Source organism: Puntigrus tetrazona, chromosome 10 (genome assembly GCF_018831695.1).
Source record: "Puntigrus tetrazona isolate hp1 chromosome 10, ASM1883169v1, whole genome shotgun sequence".
In the NCBI taxonomy this organism is placed as follows: domain Eukaryota; kingdom Metazoa; phylum Chordata; class Actinopteri; order Cypriniformes; family Cyprinidae; genus Puntigrus; species Puntigrus tetrazona.
In genome coordinates this window covers 11326592-11351718 of record NC_056708.1, presented here as the reverse complement: position 1 = coordinate 11351718, position 25127 = coordinate 11326592, and the positions used below count along the sequence as shown (strand labels likewise).

At 38.6% G+C, this 25127-nt stretch overlaps 1 protein-coding gene across 2 annotated transcripts in view; it reads left to right on the top strand.

The window, feature by feature from the left end:
- Positions 1–1081: 1081 nt before the first annotated feature.
- alcama (activated leukocyte cell adhesion molecule a) overlaps positions 1082–25127 on the top strand; it is a 59740-nt gene continuing 35694 nt past the window's right edge. For both annotated transcript variants that reach the window (XM_043251131.1, XM_043251130.1), the window contains exon 1: positions 1082–1313. In XM_043251131.1, the coding sequence (XP_043107066.1) occupies positions 1256–1313 (58 nt within the window). In that variant the 5' untranslated portion in view covers positions 1082–1255. The remainder of the gene's footprint in view (positions 1314–25127) is intronic.

Sequence of the window (25127 nt, the reverse complement as noted above, 5' to 3'; positions counted from 1 at the left end):
TTTATGGCAACCTCTTAATTTTGCATTGAAATATAGGACAAAGCATTAGATCTCATAACACTAGAGTAGGCTACGTACATTTAAGATGGAAAAAAACAACTAAAACAAAAGCAAACGCAAAGCTTGGAGCTGATGTTATTTGTGAAATTTCCTGAAATTAGGTGAAAGGCATATTATATCACAGGCAGTGATTCAAATATAGCCTTCATATTAGAGTGGTTCATCGCTGCATTTCATTCATTTTCAAATTCAGTGTGACTCAGTTGGTGTCAGTTTCTTCCTCAGAGCCCCTCTGTCTGATGATGAGGTGGGAAATAAACTGACACTGCTGAACACAGATTTTTATTAGCTGTGAGGTGTTCTGTATGATTACATGCATTTCTAAAACAATTGTGCTCATCGTTTTTCCAGAAACACCTCAGTCGTGAAGATCTCATCTGCGCTAATATTCTCACTAAAATTAAAAGATTTTCTTTGTGCGTAATAAAATTGGCCTAAATTAAACTCACGTGTTATCTTTATTAGAAATACAGACCTATATTACAGAAACAACAGAGTACTATCTCAAAAAATAACTGTTGCCCATTGTAATATATTTTGAAATGCTATTTATACCTTTGATGGCCAATCAACAGTATTTTTGTCTATATTTTTGACAAAACCACATTTTTCAGGATTCTATAAAGAGAATGCAGTGTACGAAATAGACATCTTTTCTACGTTATTTTTATACTGTCGCTTTGAACAATTTAATGTGTGCTTGCTGAATAAATGCATATAGAAAAACGAATCGACTAACTGACCCCAAACTTTTGTAAAGCAGCTAGTGTATTAAGATATATAGCCTATTTAGAAAGGCCTTTGTATGTGGATCGGATTGCAGAATGGTTTTGAATGACTCCCTGAACCAGTTCACAAGAAACGAATCGCTAGAATTATTCGGACTTTCCAGCGCCGCTCTTTCAACGGCAGCATGTCAAATGTTACCACAGCGACGGGGCTTCACCCGAAGAGGGCGTGTCGTCGGGGGCGGGCCCGGGGCGGGGCTTACAGCCCAACTCTCCAGTGTTAATTCACACTCTCTCCACTGCTCGTCCAGACTTCACCTGCGAACTACGCACAGAGCGACCGCCTGATCCTTTCAGCACACTCAACTACAGAGTTCCCTCGATACTATCAAACAACTTCCGACGTACAAATATCTGTTGAAAATCTCTTCGGACTGTATAAAGGAGAGCCGGGGTTTTCTATAAGGATGCAATCGCTTATCTGCCTTCTCGGTGCCTTTTTAGCAGCCGCTGTGTTTCATCCAGGTATGTGAGTTAATTTTTAACGAGAATATTGTCATTTTACTTTACCGTTCTTCCATGTAACACCGCTGCCGTAATCCGAGAATTCTGCTGAACAGGTTCGTTCCTATAGTGACCATTCTACTGTTTTACTTCCTTACATCAGTGAACATCAACAAGTTTTTTGTAAGATAGCCGTCGCCGAAGATCGTTGGCAATCATTACCAGGTCGTGTGTTGCACTTTTCATTTCTCCCACGTTAAGAACAAGAGGTCAACTCTCCACCTGACGAAGATTAAGCCATCTGTGCCCGCCTCGGACATTCACATTCATTCATTTTATCAGCGGCGGTCGGGGGCTGCGATAAAGCGTTCAAACTTCAACGATTCTCGGTACGGAAAAGTAAATGGAAGTGTTACAACTTTTAACGTGGACGGGTGACTGGACTTACGGCGTAACGTTGTTGATACTACGTGTTTCTGTTTCGGTTCCGCCGCATCACAAGCAGAAACATATAGCAGTGACATCACACCTGCGCGTGCTTCTGAAATCCCCGTCATAGATCTATTGTATGCGTCAGTACAAGTAGAAACTGAAAGCGGATATTAAATAATAAAAATAAAGTCATGTCATCTTTTACTCACCCTCGTGCTGTTGTTAAGAACCTGCTTGGCTTATTTTCTTACTTAAAACACAAACTGGCCGTTTTTTAAACATCCTCCGTGATACTCTGAAGTCATATAATGGCTTTGTATGAGAAACAAACGGAAAACACCCATTGTGTCCGGAATTGACTCAGTGAGAAATTACCTATTAGTGTTTATCGACGTACGAATCGTTCATCCTATGGTTTTGCGAATTGAATAATCTGTTCAGATTAACGCCATTGTATGGCGCCGATGACTAAATATTTAAAATATTTCATTATTTAAAAATCCTTTTCAGCTACTTTCAGGATACTTTTATCTTGGTTTTATTGCGTTCCCTTTTAAGCTTGAGCGCTCAGGTCCCCGTTGCTTCTGATAACGTAGTTAAATAAAGAACAGGATAGGCTATTCGTTATTCGCCCTTTGTTTTTCGCAAATAAGAACGTCCACGGGTTTGGAGTAATATGATCAGAACTGTATTTTGGGGATGAATTAGCCTATACCTTTAGTTAAGAGATTGCACTATTTTGTGTTCGGGCATGGATGGCGACCAGCGTTTTAAGTTAATCGGTGATTAAAGTGTATGGGATTTTGAGATGCGCGCGAACACCTTTACCCAGCTTCATTCTTTTTGAGCGGGCGAGTGCGCTCCGTGTGTGCGTGTGGGGGAGAGAGAGAGAGAGAGAGCGCGCGAGAGCAAGCGCGTGCATGCTCACGAGAGGTTGCGGAGGTGGAGGGCGGTGTTTTACAAATTCAGTCATTTGACTGGTGTATGCTTTTATCAGTGTCACATGCTAGTGTGCTCTTTAAAAATGAAAAAAATTGATTTGAGATGTCTTCACACATAGGCTTAATCTATGTTAAATCGGAAAAGTGATTGATAACTTTGAGGCTGCCATATGAATACTGCAGAATCCTTTTCAAATGTTTTTTTTTCTTGAATACTGGCCCACTAAAGATACATTTACCTCATGATTCTATCTATCTATATATCTATCTATCTATCTATCTATCTATCTATCTATCTATCTATATATCTATCTATCTATCTATCTATCTATCTTTCAACCTTTTTCAGCTTTTAAAAGTTCACTGTTTATACTTAAAGCCACACTGTATATGTGGGTAGAAATACAGTCAACATATCCCGAGGTATGACACACTATATACACCTCAGACTATTTTTTTAAATCATCTTCCATTTATAATTGCTCACATTAATTGCAAGACCACGCATTAATTGAGAGATGATTATTATTTTTTGCTTCGCAATTTCATTTGTCACACTGCAGGGACATTTAAAATTAAACTAATTGGTCTTTAAATGGCAAAATGGTATTTAAAAAATTGTAGGGTAAAAGTGTCTATTACAAGAGCTGAGATGTACAGTTTGTCTTATAAAGCCCTTATGCATATTAATTTAAGCTGGTTTGTTGTTAATAAACTATTTCTCAGCTGTACCCATATACTGTCTAAAAATACGTTTTACTATTTTAGGAATGAAACTGTGTGCCATGTACAATACAAAATGGATTTTTTTAGTTTTTAAATTAAATTAAATGTGTTCAGCATAAAATTAGGGAAGCTCTTTCAGGAAAATGCTCATCATATGACATTTTTCGAAATAATGCTTGTTTGTCAGCCTGTTTGCAGAACTTGATTTCATTTTAATGTATGACAAAGATTTTTTTCATTACAAATGCACTGGAAAATTCATTGGAAAAATACAGACTGAATTCAGGCTATTGTTGTGGGATTCTGTCTGATCTGACAGGGCGATGGGTGTGGTTCGTTCTCTTGCTTTGAGGAACGCATTTCATCCTTCAATATTTCCTTGTGTAGTTTCTAAGTGACAAAACATGACATCTCATGACTTATTCTGAGATGTAAGGTATGTTAGTATAGGTCTGTTTCCCCCACACAGACTGGCTGTAAGCTATGAGGGCAGTTTCAAAGAGTTCTCCCCCACCCCAAACACACACACACATAACCCATAGCCTTTATTTAAAGGGTATTTGCTGTTATGACCCTCTGGCTCTTTTTGGTTGTGTGCTGGAAAGGTCAGCTTCTCTGAAGTACTGTCAGCAGGAGACTGATCACCTGTATGCAAACAGGTAAAGCATATCTACCATCTTAGATATCTTATAACATGCTCTAGATGTATTTTTTAGCAAAAACCTGCTCCGTGCAACCTGAATACATTATTTAATTTGTCAAACATTAAATAACCTGGCTGATGAAACGTTTCCTTATTCTGATTATGAAGAAAATTATTCTGAAAACTGCATGATTAAGGGACTGATGAATGTGTACTGGATTTAGTAGCATGCTTAAAAAGGTTTCAAAAATCATAGTAATATTTTCTTGGGTAGTCCTTAATGTGCATTGTAAAATTTCTGTTGGGTAAAGTTGAGGTTACTGAAACCACAGCTGTATTTTTATTTCCGTTTACATATCAGTGACGTCACTCTGAATGACATATGACTTGTATGACTTGGTGAGCAGGAACAGAAACGCTCAATGAACCGGAAAGCACACGCCTTTGTTTAGCATGAAAAATAAAAAAAAACTAATTACATTAAGACCGACACTAAACCGCATCTTCACCAGCAAATCCCACATCTGATCATTTAAGCATTCAAGCGAAATATTCATGCCACCGCGGCCTGATGGGGGAATATTTTGTCATTGTTTATTGGCAGGCAAGGGCTTGAGATGATTAACGTCAGTTCCACTTAGATATCAAACAGGAAAACGCATGTAGTGAAAAGAAAAGTCTAATTCATATTTGCATATTCATTTAGTTTAAGCCTAACTATGGAACTGCTTTCAGGAAGAGCCAATGGAAGCATATGGTAAAAGCTCATTTTACAGCTTTGGGGCTTTGTTCGTCTCAAATGATGGGAAGAGACAAAAAAAAATCTGAGAGCATAGGCTAAGTGAACAATGTTTCATGTGCTGAAATGATTGTGGGTATTATTCTGAAATTATTGGATCCAGGCTTGGATGAGACAGGCAGTTAAGGTTTCAGAATGTGCTTTTGACCAACCGTTTAAAAGGGTTGAAGTGCCGAGGCCATTATGTCATTATTTATTCATATTTAAATTCCCTCCCAGCCACTCAACCCCATGCATGCGTGTACACGTATGTTCCATCACAGGCTTTTACAGTAAATTACTTAAGCCATGTGTTGGACAAAGCATCTGCTCTCCCGTGAACACATGCACACACATGTACATTATCCCTCCTTTGTCTTTCTTGTCCATCAGACACGCTCCCCATTTGCTAATGGATTAATCGGAGCATTGCTAAAAAGGAAGACCTGCTGTCTGCACCGCCCAAAATGGCCCCCCGAGACTTCAGTCGGTCTTATCTACTCATCTGGTCCCACAACCCTCCTCTTGCCACATAATCAAAGGGAATGCTTACATTAGGCTGTATACGCCGATGGGCTGTTGTGTTGGTTACCAGCACTAAAACGTCTTTTCCCAAGATTGCCGGTTGATAAAAGGCAGTTGGTGGTCTTAAGTGCCGCATTGAGGGAATATTGTTCTCTCACATTAATATTGTTATGCATATAAGCAGTGTAGCGATGCACAGCAGGGAGACACAAGTTCAAGGCTTCAGAGATAAGCTTTCAATGTGAGTGCTAACTTTGTGTGCTGTGTACAAAAACGTCATTTTCACAGCGGAATTCTCATCTGTGCTATCAAATATGGAAGTGGCAACAATGTTTATTCAAGTTCTCCTAGTGGCAGACCTGCTTTTCACTTTGAAAACACTCAAGGCTGTTTTCTGATCAATAGCTGTGATAGAACTAACTGTAGGCGTCAAACTCACTAGTTCTCACTCAGAATCAGAATGCAGAAATAAACATAGTGATTGGACTCAGATAAGTTTATTTGTTATTTATTTATTAATATCAGTGATTCTCGCAGACCACTCACCAGCAGCGTTTGGCAGCATGACAGGATGTAAGGCGGAATGGCGGACAAATCTTCCTGTCTTTTAAGTTTTTTTATCCCATCTTGAGTTTAATGGGATGGTTTAAAGAGCCATAACTGACTCTTTTGGGCCACTCTTGCTCATTTATGGGCTGGTGATATAAATATATTGATGCGGCAGTCAATGAAAGGGTCCGGGGACGGCTATTGATTAGACAAGCATCCAATTATTTCTAGACAACGTGTTTTTTAACATGCACTTTTTGGCGGTAACTCAAGAGTGTGGTTAGTCGGTCAGCTGCGAGACCACCTTGTGTCGTTCGATATAGTTTTAGTTGCAATTATGTGGCTGTTGGAATGTTATTTATAAGTTTGCTTAAAGTGCAAGAGTCATAAGTTACCCTTTCTTCAGGGTTGTTGTATCGATTAGTTCAGAGATCACAGTCTAGAACCAATTTGAATGCGTTTACCGCTTGCGTTTATGAAACGTACATAATGCGTTTTGATCCAAGACTTTTTAAGCCATACGTTTTGAGGTCGATAATGCCCCCTAGAAAAGGATTTACATACATCAGGCTGCTTGTTCACGTGTAGTGGCTAATGGTGGTCTGGCGGATATTATTTCATCAATGTCAAATGTTTGTCCTGGCATTTAGATCCATCTACAAAAGGTTGCGAGTTGTAGCGGCCCTTAGCCCGTCTCCCTCCCGCCAAATCACATTCTGTCAAATATCCATCTGAGGCTTTGAGCGCTTCAATTCAGGCTGACATTCAAAGCCACACAACCTTTCTGGCAGCCATGGAGACGCACGATAACCGGATTCCCATTCTGGGTCCGTCGCTTTGATGCCGCCTGTGATGTGCAGATTGCATTTCTCCATGTGTGAGGAGACGTTCCTGCCTGCCACTCTCGCCTCTTTAAGTGATGCTTTGAACCCAAAAGGGCATGACAGAGGAAGGCAAAGTTTTTTTTTTCCCCTCTCTTAAATCTGTTCCGGATAGAGTGAGAGAGGCGGATGGAAAGAAGGTTAGAGTACCCATGAGCTCCATGGGTTAGGGACGGGATCTCCCAGAGCTGTCAGGGTGAATGAGGAAGCACTGACGTTGGTTAAATCTATTGAAGGTAATGTGGGGTGAACCGTGAGCTTGACGGGTGGCGGCCCTATTCAGAGACGCTAGGCTGAAACAGTGTGAACGGAAGAGACTGTCTGAATTCTCAGCATTTAGAGCTTTAATTGCTCTTTCCGTTTGTCCACAATGTGCCTGTTTGTTTGCAAGCATTTCTTTTTCAGATTTGAGCATAAGGTAGTGCCATTCAGGCTTGAATTGAAAATGCCATGTACATTCCGGTTGCAGTTTAAATTTAAAACAGAAAGAGGAATTAAAATGAATGGAAATTCAATATTGAGTTACAAGTTGCAGGTAAAGTCCTCTTTCTGTCATTCAAATTCAGCGTCCTTTGCAGTGTGGCAGGGTGACATAGTAACTCAAATAGGTACTCAAAAAAAACACAAAAGGGAAATAATTTCCTCATAGTTGAAGGAATTTCTTAAAGTGACTTAAGAAAACCCACTGAGACATTTTTCAGAATTTCTTCTTTTGAGTTTCACAGAAGAAAGTCAGACATACAGTTGTGGGTGAGTAAATGATGACATAATTTTGAACTATATTTAAAATTCAACCCTGGTACAATCAGGAAAAAACTCCCCCAGACAGGAGCTACGCATGATAGAGTTTCAATTGCAGCTGAGGTTACCAGTGAAAGAGGAAGTGGGAGCCTTTTTGAAGTCAATAGGTCCATTTTAGATGTACGTCATCCATCTTTACCATGTGGTTTCTCTTGGTACATAGCTCTAATGAAAAAGGGTCAAATGTTATTCCCACTTACAATTTAGTGGCCTCTTTCCTCATGTTCACATCCCTTTTTAGCACCTCCTACTAAATCATGCTCAGAGGCACTGAATTGTTGTCTTTGTGTGTGTAAGTAATAAATTAAACTGGTATGTGAGTTAAAAGGGTTACTAGTGGGAGCGAAAAGGGAGAATGAATGGATGGGTGGATGAGGCTGCGGCTGGAGGAGTGGACAATAAAAAAAATAACACTGCTTAGATGAAAACCTTGAACCCAGACCTCAGAGGAAGAAGTTCAACTGCAAGTTCATGCCCACTAAAATCACACGTAGGAGTATCATTAAGGATTGCCAAACAAAAGGGTTCCCAAAGATGCATGGCATATAAAATCAATTGCGACTCAATTTATTATTCCCTTTTCGAATTTCCAAAACGGCTTTGCCGCATGACTTTACATGCCATAGTCGGATAGCACTGGATTTTTGACAGGTTAAACATTCAGTAAACCTCATGGTGAAAATGATTAGGGCAGGCAGCCGACCTGCTCCGCTCCCGAGAGGCAGGGGAAGAAGCATCCTCTCATGCGATAAATTAGTTCCAGCTTTCGCAGGCTGGAGGAGCTCCCTCAGAGCTCCATGTTGTTTTAGCGTGCACCGTTCTAATGCGATTTTAAAAGGTTGAAAGTTGGAGTAGAGGTAAATGGTTGATTATGTACACACAACCGGCGCACATCTGCTTCGGTTCACTTTGGGGAGAAAAGAAACCTGCTTTCTCCCCCCTTCCTATACCTGTTTCAGCACATTGAGAAAGGTGGCCTAAGGGGCTTTTTTGACGCCTCCCAAAATTCCTGTGTTCATGAGCAGTTCTCTATCTCACTTTGCATGCTAATTTAATGGTTGATGGAGTTTTTTTTACACTATCTGCACCTACATTGCACATTTCTCCTTTTTTGCTGCTTCTTTTTGTCATAGGAGTACAGCAGAGAGCAGGATGAAGCATCAGCTTTCTATAGCCAATCTGACTTTGTCTTTCTTCTCTCAGTTGTCGTTTGAAGGAAACTTTAGGACGGATAAGTCTCTCTGTTTATTCAATAAATCCCACCTCTGGGTGTTTGCCCTTTTTGCTCCCTCCCTCCCTCTCCTCAAAATCCCTTGTTTCTTTATTCATCCTGTGTGACAGCACTTTCTGCATTCAGCACAAATTGATTTATTTACCATCCAGAGAGGTCAAGTACAATGGGCCCTATGTTAAAAGTCCCGTAGATGTGCGTGGAGGAAAACTAAGTGTGTGCTATGCTGAATATCAAGTCCGAAGAAGCTGTGCTTGTTAGAAGGCCATCGGAAGAGAAAATTGCTGGAGTAGTGAGTGGTTTATCTGAAAGACCCTCTAGGCTTCGCTATACCGGTAGTTTGCCATTTTGTCACCCCCATGGCCTCCACTTTACTATACCATGCTAATAATCCTATTGACCTGTCCTGTAATTTTCCTCACAGCAAATGAGCCAATTGCACATCCAATATTAACCTCCACAGAAATGGGTTTTGTAACAGCTAAAAGCAATGTTTTTTGCCTACAAAATGGCAGCTTTTTAATAGCAGGGCTAACTGTTCTATTTGAAGTCTTTATATTAGCCATTATGTCAACTAAAAGCCACTGTGCAATAGAAAGAAACAGAAAAGTGAAGAGAAAAGATCAGTCATCTGCCCCCTCCTTTTTTTTTACAATGCTAACCAAGCACTGTATATTTTTGGCTGGTCCTAATTTCAGATTTTTAACACATCCGGCAGCTGGTCTTAAAACTACAGTGATATATCTGGGATTTATTCATAAATGTATAAACATAAATAATTCTGCTGCTTATAACAAGTCACCAGAACATTCAGTGCACTTTAAGGAGTCCACTCCATCTTCTGAAGTGCCGTTCCAGCAACATGGGGCCATTATATATTTGAAAGGAACTTAGTTGCTGTCTGCTAGCATCCACTCTGAAAGCTTAGGGTGATAGCACACTAAATTTAACCACAAGCTGACCAACTTCCACTTCTTCTTTACATCCTTATTTGGAAATACCTGTAAGCACATTCAAAGCAGTCAGAGATAACACCATTCTTGGGAGGTTTTCTAGTGCTTATCGTAGATCTCATACTGAAGGCATTTAAGCTAAAAGCCTGTGCCTTTGGTGTTCCCAGCATCTTAGGTGGACTATTTGCAGGTGAAGAGTTTTAATTCCTTTTCTTGCTCCTCGTCTCACTCTATCCCCCTCTCGTTGGGGCTGCAAACACGTTTTCGGAAAAGATTTCTTCAAGTGTGTTCCTTGGAGATAAGAGGCGATGTATTTTTCTCTGGGCAGTGCGCAAATCTTCTGCTGTTCTATATATAGGAGACACAAGCTGAAGAATTTGTTTGATTTAGGCTCATGCAGTGGTCCCATGACCACATTTTGGCTGTCATTTAATGAAATTGACCTATGAAACACAATGTTCCTCACATGGACGCAAAACCAAGGAATACAAGGGCTGGATTTTACTGATGCTCAGTGGGTTCACAAGAAGTTTGTCTTAAAATGAAGCAAAACCTCAGAAAGCAAAATAGCATTATGGACATCAGATTTTAGTCATAATAGCTTTCCCATTCATCTCAGTGAAATGGCTGGTTGAGGTCTCCACAAAATGCTGTTAGTCTCAAGCACTTCACAACTGAGCTTTGACGTCAAAGGTAGTAGACAAGAAAAGTTTAAGTACATTGATGCCATTAAAGAGATGACGTGACGGCTAGTAAATAATTAAAAGATTTTTGGGTTGACCTTACAGAACCCTCCAAACCAAATCTGACACTGCTAATATTTACTATTAATACATTCTTGCCAAAAACTGTAGCTACTTTAAATCAGATGTCAATAAAGAAAGATTCTTTTTGGTTAGGTATACTATAGTTATGGCATTAGTTAGGGTTAACTTTGCCAAGCTAACTTACCAAACCTTGACTCCTTACTGGTCATAAAACTTTTTCACCTGGTTTAAAGTCTTTTTTCTTCAGTTAAGGCAGCAGAACTACAACTTTCAATGTAATTTCTCTTATATTCGTGCATACTGCTAACTCAGGCATGCAGAAGGGTAACGTTTCATATCTCTGTAAAGCTTTGGAGCATGTTTGATCCTTTTCATGAACTCACTCCAGTGGCTCTCGTGTCTCAGATGGGCCGAGGCAGCCAATGGCTCAGTGCTACAACTGATCCATTTTATCTGCAGCATCAGACCCTGCACTATCCTGGGCGGTAGAGCAGACACTTTCCTCTCTCATCTGCTAAACACCTCAACACTGTTTACTAAAGAGCTAAAGATATGCTCTTTATCATTCTAGTGATGTATTTACTTCAGAATTGAATTGCTAACTTGTTGGATTTTTTTGGCATTAACATACTGTTGTCTATGATATTGCTATTACATATTAAATGTATGTACACCCATTAAACAAGCTTACATTGAGTAAGTTATATTTATACCATATATTATATTTATATTTATACCCATTAGGGTATAAATCCCACGACTAATGCACAGATTAACAGCATATGTATTTTTGCACCCTGCTTAAAATATTTCAACACATAAATCTCTCTTTGTTACATAAATTGCATTAACAGTTATTTTTTGATTGATTCAGTAAATGATCCGATTCAAATAATTCTGTCTGGCGCTAGTTGTGACCTACTGGTATATTGCTGTAACCTACAGAAAATAAATCTCTCTCTGGTAATGAACAGACTTACAGTATATGTAGTTTTGCATGTAGTTATAGACTTATAAAGCTCTCTTTGTCACGTAATTTGCATTAACTGCCATGTTGACTCAAAATAAACATGAATTGAGCAACTCTAACTGCAACACGAATCTCTAAAGACAAAGCACTCCTTCATATTCAATATTGTTTGGATTTTGCTCAGATATTCCTCAGGTGTTTGCGTTTTATTGGAATCCGGGGCTCATTTCTTGTTCTTGGCCAGGGAAAGTGTTTTTAAATCTTATCTTAACTTGTGCTGTTGTGGTAACTGAATCCTGAGTGCCCCCAGGAGCTGTGTGGTAAAACGGCAGGGAGGAAACTGGCTGCCCTCGTCCTGGCTCTCACCGCCAGTGGCTATGCTGCATCCCTCTGCATGACTGAAACTACAAAGCAAAGCTGACTTTATCTTCTCATCCAGTTCAGAATATGCCCTGGCTTTGTTTCCCCTGCTTTTAAATAAAATGAAATCCTACAGTATAGTGATGCCATAACGGTGTGCCCAGGCCTGACAAGGATTTGAACAAAAACATCAGGTGTCTGCAGGTCTTTCTGAACCGCCTGCTTTGAAGGAACAGAAGGTTTGGCTGCAGGAACCTGATAGTTGAAAGCTCTGATGTTTCAATGCAAGTGATGTTTATGTCCTGTGTTCACCTTCCTCTTTCTGTCCGTTCAGTGCTTTCATACAATATTTCAAGAAAACATTCACATGATAAACACCCCTTTCTTACAGCTGCTTCTGATTTCTCTGTCAGTCATTTACAATAGTAATGTTTATGCTCTGTTAGTGGGCGGTTGTGCGAAGAGTTGGAGAAGGCTCTGCTTCCCAAGAGGCTCGGATATGTTTCATTTAAGCATCAAGTTTATCTCAGATGTTTTTCCTAGAAGAGCGGAAAAGTTACTCAACCATCATTAAAAAAAAAAAAAAAAAAAAAGATACTCAACAATATGAAATTCATTGATTGATTTACGCCAAAAGGTGTAAACAGTGTGGCTCTGTGGTGCTATCAAAACATTGCTTTGTTTGTTTGAACATCATGACCTGCCTGACAACAGCAACACTGGCTTAACCAATGGCATGAGTTTAGAGCGTGACTGTGTTTGACCGATGGCAGATAAAGGAAATATGACAGAAAATTATTATATTTCTAATTATGTTAAATTCAGCTTGAATGGTTGGTTCCATTTCCTCGTATTGCCTTTTATTAAAAACTATTCATTTATCATTTGTGATAATGGAAACACTGATATTAAAATTCTGTCCAGTACAGTAGGTCACTTTTTTATTTATTTATTAGTGTGGTTTAAATAAATATCATACCATTACGATGTACAGTAAGGGGAAAAATGGATGAGCATTTTGTCTAGAAATTACATTCCAATCGAATTAAATATCCAATATCAGCAGTTGCTATTATTACAAATGTTTTTGTTAATCGAAATGAAGCTAAAATATAATTATTGAATGAAAAATTTACTTAACAGAAATATAATAATGTGCCAAAATAAATAGAAAATTAAGCTAAAGAGGTAACAAATAATAATGACAAAAGCACATTTTGCACACAAGAAAATAGCAAAAAAATTGCATAAAAAATTATATATTTTAAATAACGCTAAATAAAAAATAATTATGCAGTATGCTATTAATCATGCATCTCTAATTATATTTATGATTTGTTGAAAAATTAAACATAGAGATCCCTAAACTGGTACCAAGGGACGTCTGCTCTGTTCATCAGACTGGACGTCAAGTCTGATCTTGTGCAGTTCATTGGAAAGGGGGCAGTTGGCGGGTGTTGTTAGGACCAACAAAAATGGCTCTGTCTTTAAAGTGCAATGCAGATGGCTTCAGGGTAAAATTCCATTTCCCCTCTAAAACGCACACAGACACACACCCGCTACAACCTCCCCGCCCAAATCTCACACACACCCCACAAACAGATGTGCTGTTGCTCATGCACATACATACACACAAAGAGAGAGAGAGAAAAGTAATGAAAAAATTCAGCTTCATCGCTGTTTTTTTGTGTGCCAGCAGCCCTATTCAGGTGAATTCATAAGCAGTTGAATACCGCTGTTCCAAGGCCTACATCTATTTTTCAGCTGTGCCGTGTGCCACAATGGCACTTAAAATTTGAGTAGAGCTGATTTAAAAATAATCCACTATTCAAAATTAGGGCTTGAATATTATACCACAGTATTTTTGAAGGTTATCCTGTCTTTCTAGGCTTTGTTATCTGATAAAAAAAGTGCCCGTTTCACCCTTTATGCCAGGAGCACTGGGTTAGAAAATGTGCAGGACAGCCAGGTGCCTAACCTGAAGTGAAAGCCTTTGAAGTTTTGAGGCAGATTTCATTTCTTCATCACATCCCCAGCAGAGATCAACTTATAATGACTAGGCTTCGCATTCTTTTGAAGGAGCGATCCTTGAATCAATTTGTATTTTAAAGAAAGGCCACAAGTGATATTTTGCCTCTAAGGCAGGAGACCGTAGACTAGCATAGTTCTCAGCATGTCTTTTTGAAAAGCTTCATCATAAATTTGCACTGAAAAGGACTTTTAGAAACTGACCTTTTGGTATTCCATGGCCTTTAGGTGAAATGCTTGAACTTTGGGTCTAGAGGACTTGAAGATCTAGTGGATGGGCTGGAAAGGATCTTTGTCAGCTATATAAACCCACAGCACCTATGCGTTAGGCATTATTGGTTTATTGGCTTTCCAAAAATAAAAACCTATTTAATCTCTGCGTTTGCTGCATTTCAAAGACATCAGGTGTTCAAAGAGGTTATTGGAAACTCGTATTATACAAATATGAATTAGAACAAAAGATGTGTCTTACAAAATATGTCCCTTTTTAAATTGAATTACGAACCCTGTCACGTTTAATGCTTCAGACCATACCGAACAGCTTTTCTCTTGAAGATGATTACATTTACAGTGACTAAAGTATGTCAAGGAAGGAAAAAAAGATGCACATTATGTTTTAAAAGCCTGAAGATACAGCTGAGTGGTGTGGGAATGGTATTGCTGCCCTCTCTCAGATTATTAAAATAACATGCATGAGTCTAACACCTTCTGATGCGCAGAGTAAACAGCGTAAATGATTCAACACATGTTCCCTAGTTCCAAACCAGCTCAGAAACACTCTCTCCAGCTCTCATCCGATCATTAGCTTCTGCCTGCAGTTAACCGATGTGACCAGGATCTTAATGACTTCACGCTATTTGACTACATTACAGCTATGCCATCCAAACAGATACACTGTGGGGTCCAAAGAACTAAAATATTTACGATTCTGCGCTACTTCTAGATTCATGCCGTTGTCATTAAAAAGCAGTTCACCCTGAAAACTTTTCTTCATTTACTCGCTCTCATGTTTCAAACCTATGACTTTTTTTTGCCCTAAAATTACAGTTGCAATTACAGTAATGTCATTTTGATACCAAAATATCTTCTTTTCTGTTCTGCAAAATGAAGAAAGACAAGGAAAAAAATAATGACAATTATTAGCATATAATTGTAGCATACATAGTAACAGTAACATTTTATTTTATAAAAAAAAAAAATTGGTTTGGAATGACAAAAGAATGATTTAAATATAACAATATGTTCTATTTTGTTAAATAAAATAAAAAATTAAATTCATGTTCACATTTCAGCCTTAAACTCAAATTGTTATGCTGAGCATATAATTTAAAATGAGGAAAAATGGTATTCAGTTAATGGTCTCAGACTTTTGGACCTCACTCAACAGTGTGTGATTAAAAGTAATTTTATTAACTACATGATAATGTAGCAAGTATGTGAAGAAAATCACAAAAATCTCAAATTTCCTTCTTATGGTGTTAATTATTTTGAATAGATTTTTTTTCCCTCATGGCAGTAACACAGTGGGCATTTTTGGTCAGAGACCAGTCTGATTGCATAGTAGTCTAAAGCAGAAGAAGGGTCTGGTGTAATTGCTAAGTTTTGCAGAGCAATCACTACATGGGATTATAACTAGATTGGTGGCACTGCCTCTCAACCTCCCCTCCTGCCACCAGCACTCCCCCACTACTGCCTCAATTTTGAGCTATTGTGTTTTTTCTTCCTTGCCATCACTTTCATGCTCCGTCACCATCTCTCTCTCTCTCTCTCTCTTCCACGGTTTCAATCTGTCTTTCTTTGCATGCCACAAAAGCCGCATTACCTGATGCTCAACATTCCATCTTTCTGCATATTATTATAGAACAATAATTATCAGACCCACCTCTGCTGCAAATTCCTCAACACTGTTGTTTGATTGAGAAGGCTTCGGTTTTCAAAAACTTGTTTTTGAATTAGTCAATCCAACTAGTTAAAGACCAAGCCGATATCGATTCAAACTGTCAGGCTGCTGATTTCAAAAATGCTTCAGTCAATTCTGAAGAGCTAGACTCTGTGGCCATTAATGGTCATCTTATCAGCTGAGAACTGACTGGAGAACCTCTTTAAAAACCAATCTGCGTGTGCCCACACAATCGCCTTTGTATCTCCCTTTCCCAATGTCCTCTGTTACTCCAGCTTACCTTTTGCATGATAAATTGGTCGGAACGGTTCACCCCGCACAACACCGCTGAATCAATTTAGCCACATATGAAATGGCAGCTCGAAGTGCGAGACGGAGCACAGTAAAATAAACTTTCAAGGTATTTCATATTGAATAATGGATGTGCCAGAAGCCATTACAAAATCATTCCGTTTTCCATCCTCCCGTCGCCAGCAGCGAATACGAGACGTTTCTAGCAAATACGGTAATAAAGCAAGTGTATGATTCACAGACGGCAAGATGTTTTACTCCAGATACTGTGATTAAATATGGATGTTCTTCAATATAGAGACTCTCAGAGAAATCTTTTCAGATTAACGCAGTTCTCGGCTGAATAGCGGCATTGTACCATATGTGATATTCTTTGTTTGTTCTTTGCTCTTTCATTGAGGGGCCACCCATGCCACATTACTTTCACGGTAATCGCAAATGGCAGCGGTGATACATCATTGTACATAAGGCTACACCATGTGTCCCAAAAAAAAAAAATCAAAAAGCTCACATGGACGTCAAAGACGACAAGCAAAGGAGGGAAGCACAGTCTTCCTTGGCAGCAGCTTTTTTGCTCAAACAGAGGATGTGCTCAGTGTACTAACGCTTTTCTGTCTGTCTTAGTGATTGTGCGTGTCTCCTTAAATGAAACCTGTTACCCAGGCAAACAAAACACATTTGCTCAAAGCATTTTTCTGCTTGGTGAAATGAATTTGAGCTTCTACAACCACCACCTAGAAGGAGTCTCAAGACAGCCAGAACAGTTGGCATTTCTTTCACATAAAAAAATATTCTGGATTATATAATCGACAGCTCTCGTGGCATTATGTTGATAACCATAAAATCTATTTATCTTTGTTCCTCCTTTTCTTAAAAAAACATGCAATCTGTTACAGGGAGGCTCTTACAATGGAAGTGATTGGGGCCAATATGTAAATGTTAAAATACCTAATTTCAGTTGGTAGAGCCACAAGATGTAAGCGATGTGTGTAACTCATAATATCTGTCACGGTGTGGTTTAGCATGAAGGAGAACTTGATAAGAATATAAAATAAACTAGTTTAATCATACACATATACAGACTAAGTACCTCGGGCAGGTAGTCAAACAGGCAGACAGGCAGATGAACTAAACCATGTAAAACATAGACGAGATCGAACCAACAGAACTGAAACCACAGGACTTACACAACACAAATACACAACGTAAATACTTAATAAATAAGACACAGGTGAAAACGCTAAGACAATTAACTTAAGTAGGTCACACAGAGCACATGCCACACGACAAAAACAACAACACAAAAGGAGTCCACGTGTGACATTATCCAGAAAAAGTAAAAAATGTATATCCAGTTTTACAACTTAGTTGCATTATAGCATAGCCATGAACACAAACTGACTAAAAAGATTGGATTTAAAGGAATAGTTCACCTCCCCCACCACCACCAAAAATGCCATCATTTACTCACCTTTTTTTACTCACTCTTGTCTTTCTAAAGATTTCTTTCTTGAGGTAAACTCAAAAGAACATATTTTTAAGAATTTTAAAAACCCATTGACTTCCATAGTAAAGAAAGAAGTCGATAGGCACCATCAGCTTATTGATTACAAGCATTCTTGCGAATATCTTCGTTTAGGTTCAACATAAGAAAGAAACTCATACAGGTTTGGAACGACATGAAGGCTGAGTAAATTATGACAATTAAGTCATTTTATAATAATACAATTTTAAATCCTCCAAAAGTGGCTCATTCATTGTAAGCAATTGAATTTTATCCTGTCTGTTTTTTGGGGGGTTTTTTGGTAATCAACATAATGCCATAAATGTCTTCATATGAACCTGCCTTGTATTGAAGTCTAATTCAGTCTAATTCACAATGGGCCAAAAACCCAGATCTCATGTAAATGAGATCGAGAATCTGTCACGGAGGAGGTGTAGAAGGAAGGGCGGCACTGCTCTTGAAGGATTTATATAGACAAGCAATGTTCATATCTATCCTCTGATGTTAGAGACAGCATAAATTTTATGGGCGGCCTCTGAAGTTTCTCCTTCTGACCTCCCACCCCTGTCTGCAAGGAGAGTTTCTGATATCCATCTTAAACACGCAATCTCGCAAACCTCAGTTTTGAAGCTCGAGACGCCACAGCATAAAAGTCACGCTATGCTCTCTGGTAATTTACACCTTCTCAGCTCTCACTCAGTCCTAACTAGTGAGCGTTTCTGCCAATTATATCTATGACACACGGAAGAGACGAATGGGGCTCCTGTCGTTTCTATTCCTCTGGGTATTCACAGTGGTCCAAATATATCTCCTCTGATCCGCCACCCTAATCAGAGTTGCATCCATCTCTGGGTTTTGAAACAGCTGGATTAGCCTCTAAACCACACAAGCTTAGCGCGATCGGCTTTGTGTTTTCTTGTGGAAACGGCGGTCTCAAATGTCAAATGTTAATCACTGACAAACATTAAGCATTTGTGAGATTGTCTTAGGCGGCGCTTCTGTACGTAATAGGATGCCGGGAGGTTTCTTTTTGGAGATTTACTCGATTCTAACTCTGTTTGCTCGTGTCCTTTTTTCCATTAGAACCAGTTAAATGATTGATTATAACGACACACAAATGGCTTTGGCCTAGACAGTGAATCGGGTCTCCAGGCGAAAGTCTGTGTTTGTGTGACTAATGCAGTGACGAGTGTTGTTCTGGAGGAGTTTGAGTGAACGTCTTTTAGATAAGCAAGGAAAAAAACGAAGTGTGAAAATAATGAGTGTTTGGACAAACACAATCAAACGCTCGTGTAGCTTTGGAAATTACTTCCTTCATTTTCTCGTACAGCTTCAGGACCTGAGCAGAACTAGCGAAGTAGAACCTCATAGAACTTTCATGAAACTAAATGGCCCTCATTTGTTTACATCATCACCTCTTCGTGATTGGTTGTGAGTTATCGCCTTGGTCTGCTGTTCGCTCCTTTAATTGACTGAAACTTGTTAGACATAAATGTATGGACGGCATTAGCATATTTTAATTATATGAAGATCCACCTCTGCGTAGCCCAAGAGTAATTTCAGAGCGGGAGGAAGATAAACTAACGTGTCATTAACACACATCCTTTATAACAAAACACACACACAAGTCCTCAGAAGAAGAAAGTAATTAATTTATCTTAACATCAAAGTTCTTCCACATATTCCACACTCTCTCTCTGCTGTCTTGGAAGAGATGTTAACATTGTCTTCTAGATATTAATGGTGTTAAATCGTCTCACCCTGAAAGTAGAAGTTCTACAAACTCAGAGTTTGCATGTTGACTATCAGATGCAAATTATGCACAAAAATTGCTGAAATTGTCAGTTCAAATTTGGATATTGAACCAGTTTGCCTTAAAATAAAGTTGTTCATGAGGTAACAGTTTGATACAATTAGTGTTTTTTAAATACAAAGTAGTCATTCTTGTCACTGACATTCCTGTAGTAACAAATCATGGTTCTAGCAAGGTTGTGGGTTCAATTTAAGGATTCAATATTTTGGCAGCTGTCTGAACAAATAAATTGACTAAATAAGATATGTTTTTAAAAAACAGACTATTTTTAACTTGAAAAAACCACCCAGTGCTTAAGAAAGGATGTTGGCTTTACCATCTGTATAGCAATGTTCACTAATTAAACCAATGCTTAAAATTAAGACTAAGATTAACTGTAACACTTTACAATAAGGTTTTATTAGTTAACATAAAGTTAACTGCAGTAGTTAACTAAACTGAGAATGAACAATACTATACTAATTCTAATTTAATGCATTATCAAAGTCTATGCTATAATTTAATGAATTAACATGGACTAACAATGAACAGCTGTATTTTTATTAAGTAACATTAACAAGCGTTAATAAACACTGTAATAAATGTATTGTTCATGTTAGCTAATACATTTACTAATGGAACCTTATTGTAAAGAGTTACCAGATTAACTGTAGCTAACCGTGTTAGCTAAAAAGATTAGACTGAAGTTTAAGGCTTAGAACCGACTAGATTAAGGAGATCGTTTCTTTTGTTTTGGCTGTTGATAGAACAGCGTTAGAGATGTGATTTCTTCTGGCTCAAGTACAGTGGCTATTTTCTGTTCTCCATTCCTGGCACCTCACTCAGCATTGCTGCTGTCCCCCGGTCGGTTTGTTGTTACAGGCTTGCGGTGTCCCACACAGCTCCGTCCTGGGTTTATCTAAGCTGGTGTGAGTGGATGGATGATTCCGGAACGACGAGTCTGATAAGGCATCGACAGGCTTGTGTGGGCTGCAAACCGCCTGGAAAGAGCCTGCTAACCTCTTCCAGAGCCCCCATAACAATTCCTGCAGGGCTTTATCTGAGACTCCCAGAGACAGGGTGACCTCAGTCCTTGACTCACCTATCTCTCAGAGCACTCCCCTTCTGATAGCGAGCACAACACTGGGCCCTCTGTGGCCAGCGTCACACACACCTGCCCCCCTCTTTTCACCCCCTGCGGCCTGCTGCCAACGCCATCAGCCCCTGTATGGCAAAACAGATGAAATGGAAGAACGAGAGCACGCTGATATGAGCCACGACACCAACCCTCTCCCTTGTTGCCATCATTCCCGTCTAAACTCAACTCTGACAGCCTTCAATGGGCCTTTCATGCGTCTCAAAGGTTCTTCTGTCAGTCCTTGTCTAGAGTTCACATTCTGTGATGCCCTCTGTGGGTCAGAGTTCTCCAACATTTCAATCTTGCACCCGCAGGCACACTTCAAGTGTCGTACAGTCTGTAGTCAGAACCTTTTTTTTCTATCAAGCTCTTTTCAGATACTGTGACTCATCTTAGAATGTTGACAGACTGTTTGGTCATTCTCATTTCCTGCTCATCCCATTAGTGTTAACGATACAACTTTGTTTTGATTCTGTGTTGGTGACTCAGATGTTAAGCACTGATGAGTCTTAACCGTAAGTAAGACCTGTGGAATTTCAGGCCTATTCTATTTGCATATATATATATATATATATATGAAAATAAACAATAAACAATTTTTTATATATTTGCAACACTATGAGTGCAATAAGTTAATACTTGAATTTGTTTTTTAAATTGAAATAGATTAATTAAACACGTTTTTAAAATGACAAATACATGGGAATTTATAAGACTGTGTATTTAATTTATGTGTTAATGTAACAAAATAATGAATTAACAACAAAGAACAGCATTTGGCAGATGGACTGTTCAAGGTTTTTTCTTTTAATGCAGTTTAAAAGTTGTTTTTTACAAAGCATTAGCCAATTTCTTTTTTTTAATTAATTAGCTTTTATTTTTTCCATCTGTCAGTCAAAGACAATCATTTCACTGCTGTATCAACCATACATATGCACTGGCCTAAAAAACAGCAGTTTGTCAATCTGTTATTTGTAAAATTTAACAACATATTTAAATGAAATAATACAAACACTGTCTATTATTCTGAACATTTAAACTGTAAAAGTAATTTATTTGTTAATCAGTACATTGAAAATTAATTTATCCTTTTTATTGGCACTCCATACTGTTAGGCATGACACAGAGCACAAGTTTAATAAATATTTAACTTCAAATATTAATATTTAATTAATTACTATTCAAAATCGCAATAAACAACACTTCAAAGTATTAAAGTTCACTATTCTAATGGTAGGAAATCAACATATCAGTATGGTAGAAAATGTGAAAATCTTCTCAGTCCTGGTGTAGATCTACTCAAATCACATGAATGCTAAGCTATGTAAATGAAATCTGTCGATACTGTTAAGAAATTCATGTTGTAAATATGAATTATAATCCTGCACTTGAGAGATAAACAGAGATCTTATAGCAGGACTTCTTTTAACAAGCTCTCAACTGGCCTCTATGTTCCGTCTCTTGCGGTTGATTTTCAACAATGACCTTCCCCGGGTCGGTAAGTCTGAGAAGACTGAGGATTGTTTCTGTCAGCCTGGTTTTAATCCTGTTGCGGTTATCAGCCTTAGGTCCTCATGCTGAGGGGTAGGGGTGTTTCGAGGTGAATGGGGGGTTTTGATGTGATCTCTGAGGACTAACGGCAACAGAGTTCCTCCTAATGACAAACACTTGCTCTTTAAAAGAGCTTTGAGATCAACGAGGGTTCTGTTACAGCAGCCCATAGGGAGGTCAAACACACCAGCACACTCTTTCACTTTCTCTCACTTGTGAACAGACAAGCGTAGAGTTTGGCGTCCCTTGGGAGGGTGTGCGTGTCTGTTTGGGCATATTTCAGAAGCAGGAAGCACTTTCAACTTTACTGTAGTCGGTTTAGATTAAAGGAGTATTTTCCAGGTTCATTATGAGCTAAGATCAATCAACAACACTTACATAATACATAAACAATAAAATTTTTGTTTTGATGAATATATAAAAAAGTAATACTTACTAAACTCTGTTCAAAGTTTGAGAAAACATGCAATATAGTGATAGCAAATTCATATTTTTAGTTATTTGTAATGTTACAAAAGGTTTTTATTTGAAATACATTTTATTCATCTGAAAAATCTAAAAGTCATAGAAAGGTTATTTTATATAACACTTCACAGTATTAGTGTTTTTAATGTTTAAACAGATAAATTAATATGTTTTAATGGAGAATAATAAGCTTTATGTTTCTGCTTTTAAATCCTCCAAATATTTGCCCCATTGACTTCTATTTGTCAGCGCCTCACTGTAACTTCCATTTTAAAAGAATGGAAAAAAAACAGTATGAGAATAGATCTGAGATCAGCTAAACTTGTATTGAACCTGGATTATTTTTTTTAAATATACCCTTAGATAAGCCTAGAGCAAGAATATTGAGCTCCTCCTTTTCTTAAAAGACGCTTCACAGGAGCCCAGTTTGACAGGGTGTGCCTAGGGAGCGAGTCACCAGGGTGAGGAGGAGACGGATACCAGTGGGTGGTCCCCTCACAAGACCAGATTTTAACAGTCAATGACTTCCCCTTAGCAGTGACTATTCGGATAATAAGGATTGTGACATTTCACAAAGAGTCTGAAATCTTCATTTTTAACAAAGCCACACTCACTAATGACTACTTGACTCATCCACCTCATATTACACATTCTAGAAGTCGCCTCCAGCACCCAAAATTAGAAGGAGGGGTGTATGCCAACTTAATTCTCACACGACAGGGTTTTCCCTTCAGAATTAATGCTGTAATCCCTCTTAGATCTTAATTAGAGAGCGTTTCATGCATGCTGTATTTAGAGGCCGCGTGTTTGACGCTTCCATCCTCCACAAGCCAAATCCAGACAAGATGGTGCCATACCTTTTAAGTCAACCATCTAACACAGAGGTCGGTCCCTAGGGCTCAAAAACCCTGCTTTGTTGGAGATTTCATACATGATAGACAACGTATATGTGTGTGTGCCCATAAAAATGGCTCTTTTTTTTGTCAAGAAGTAATCCCAGCAGCAGAAAGGTGGGAACCATGCTGGAACAGAGGATCACAACCTCTTTCGAGGGCATGAAATGGGCCATTTTTCAGTGCTCAGGTGCAGTACTGTGAGTGATGGCTGGGAATGAAGGCTAATGGAATGTGTAAATGGGAATGTGCTGTTGTGGTCATCTGTTCCTTTAAGACTTTAAGCTAAAACACACACACACACACACATACACACACAAACACTACTCTGCTTAGACTGTAATGGTATTACCATGATTGAGGGAACCAGCAATTTTATCGGACCAGCTGCTGTTGGGATCCGGATACCATCTAGAACCATTATCTGTTGTTATCCTGTAGTAAGAAGCCAAGATTTTATTATCTGGCTTTGTATGGCAACAGTGCAATATCCTGATATCTTAGCAACAGCATCCGGCGGTCTCAATGCATTGTGTTATGTGATACATTTTATTTTGCTCTTTGTAAATATTTTTATTTGCAACATTTTTTTTTTTTTTGCTTGGGTCAAATGAGTATGTCCTTCACCGCAGTTCAATTTTATTACTCTCAAAGAAAAGTAATAACTCTGGCCTAGACGACGCGATCAGGTCTCGGATTGTTCTCCTGTCCGAAAGGGATATAAATATAGCCGAGCCCTCAGGTTGTCAGGGTAACAACCGTACTCCATAGCTTGCGGGCATGTATAGCAGAACACAGTAAATCAATCCAGAAGATTCCTCAACTTGAACAGAATAGGAGCCAGTGAACAATAATGATGACTGAAGCAGCTGGCGTGTCGAGGGGCTCCGGATGACCCCGCTGTGGCTCTGAGCAGCAAGGCAAAAAAGTATCAGCTATCGCCCGCTGGCCTCACCCGTGACTCCTGCTGCTAGAGCTGTTTATCTGACCTCTCGACCTTTGATCTGTGGGTTCCCAAGGTGCGCCAAGTAGGGGCCTAAAGGACTTTAACAGGGGGTTGGGATGTTCTGTTCTCTCTCACCTGTTGCACATAAATCATAGAATATGTGCCCTTTTTGTGTAAAATATTTACACATTTAAAAATATAAATATTTATATTTAAAATATATTTAAAAAAACATATCTTTAAAATTTTAGATATGTTATATTATATTATTTTATCTGCTGGTTCTTTTTACAATGACAGCATCATATGTGACCCCTGAATGCTGTTTTTCACACCCTTCATTCCCACTGTCCTTGTTGTTCCAGTTGAAATCTCTAACTATAGACTCTCAAGGGTCAAAGTCAATGGGAGACATACTCCAAGTTCCTGAAAGGTCTATAAAGAAGAGGTTCACCGTTTGTCATGCTATGACAGCAAATGTATACTGTGTCCTTTAAGTTGTTATTGTTGTAGGTTTAAAAAATATATATATTTTTTTTAAGGAAGGACCATACTCAAATTCTGTCAAATACTGAAAAGCGGAAAATTATTTTCATGCAGTGGTCAATAATCAATAACTGCACAGCATTACAATTCTTTAATGTTATGTTTAGATAATTTAAAATAAATTTAAATGCTGCTGATTAACATTTAAGTCAGTATTGGATGATGCAAAGTAATGTAAAGAATTTTAAATCTATAATATTGGTCATTATACACATCGTCTTCAC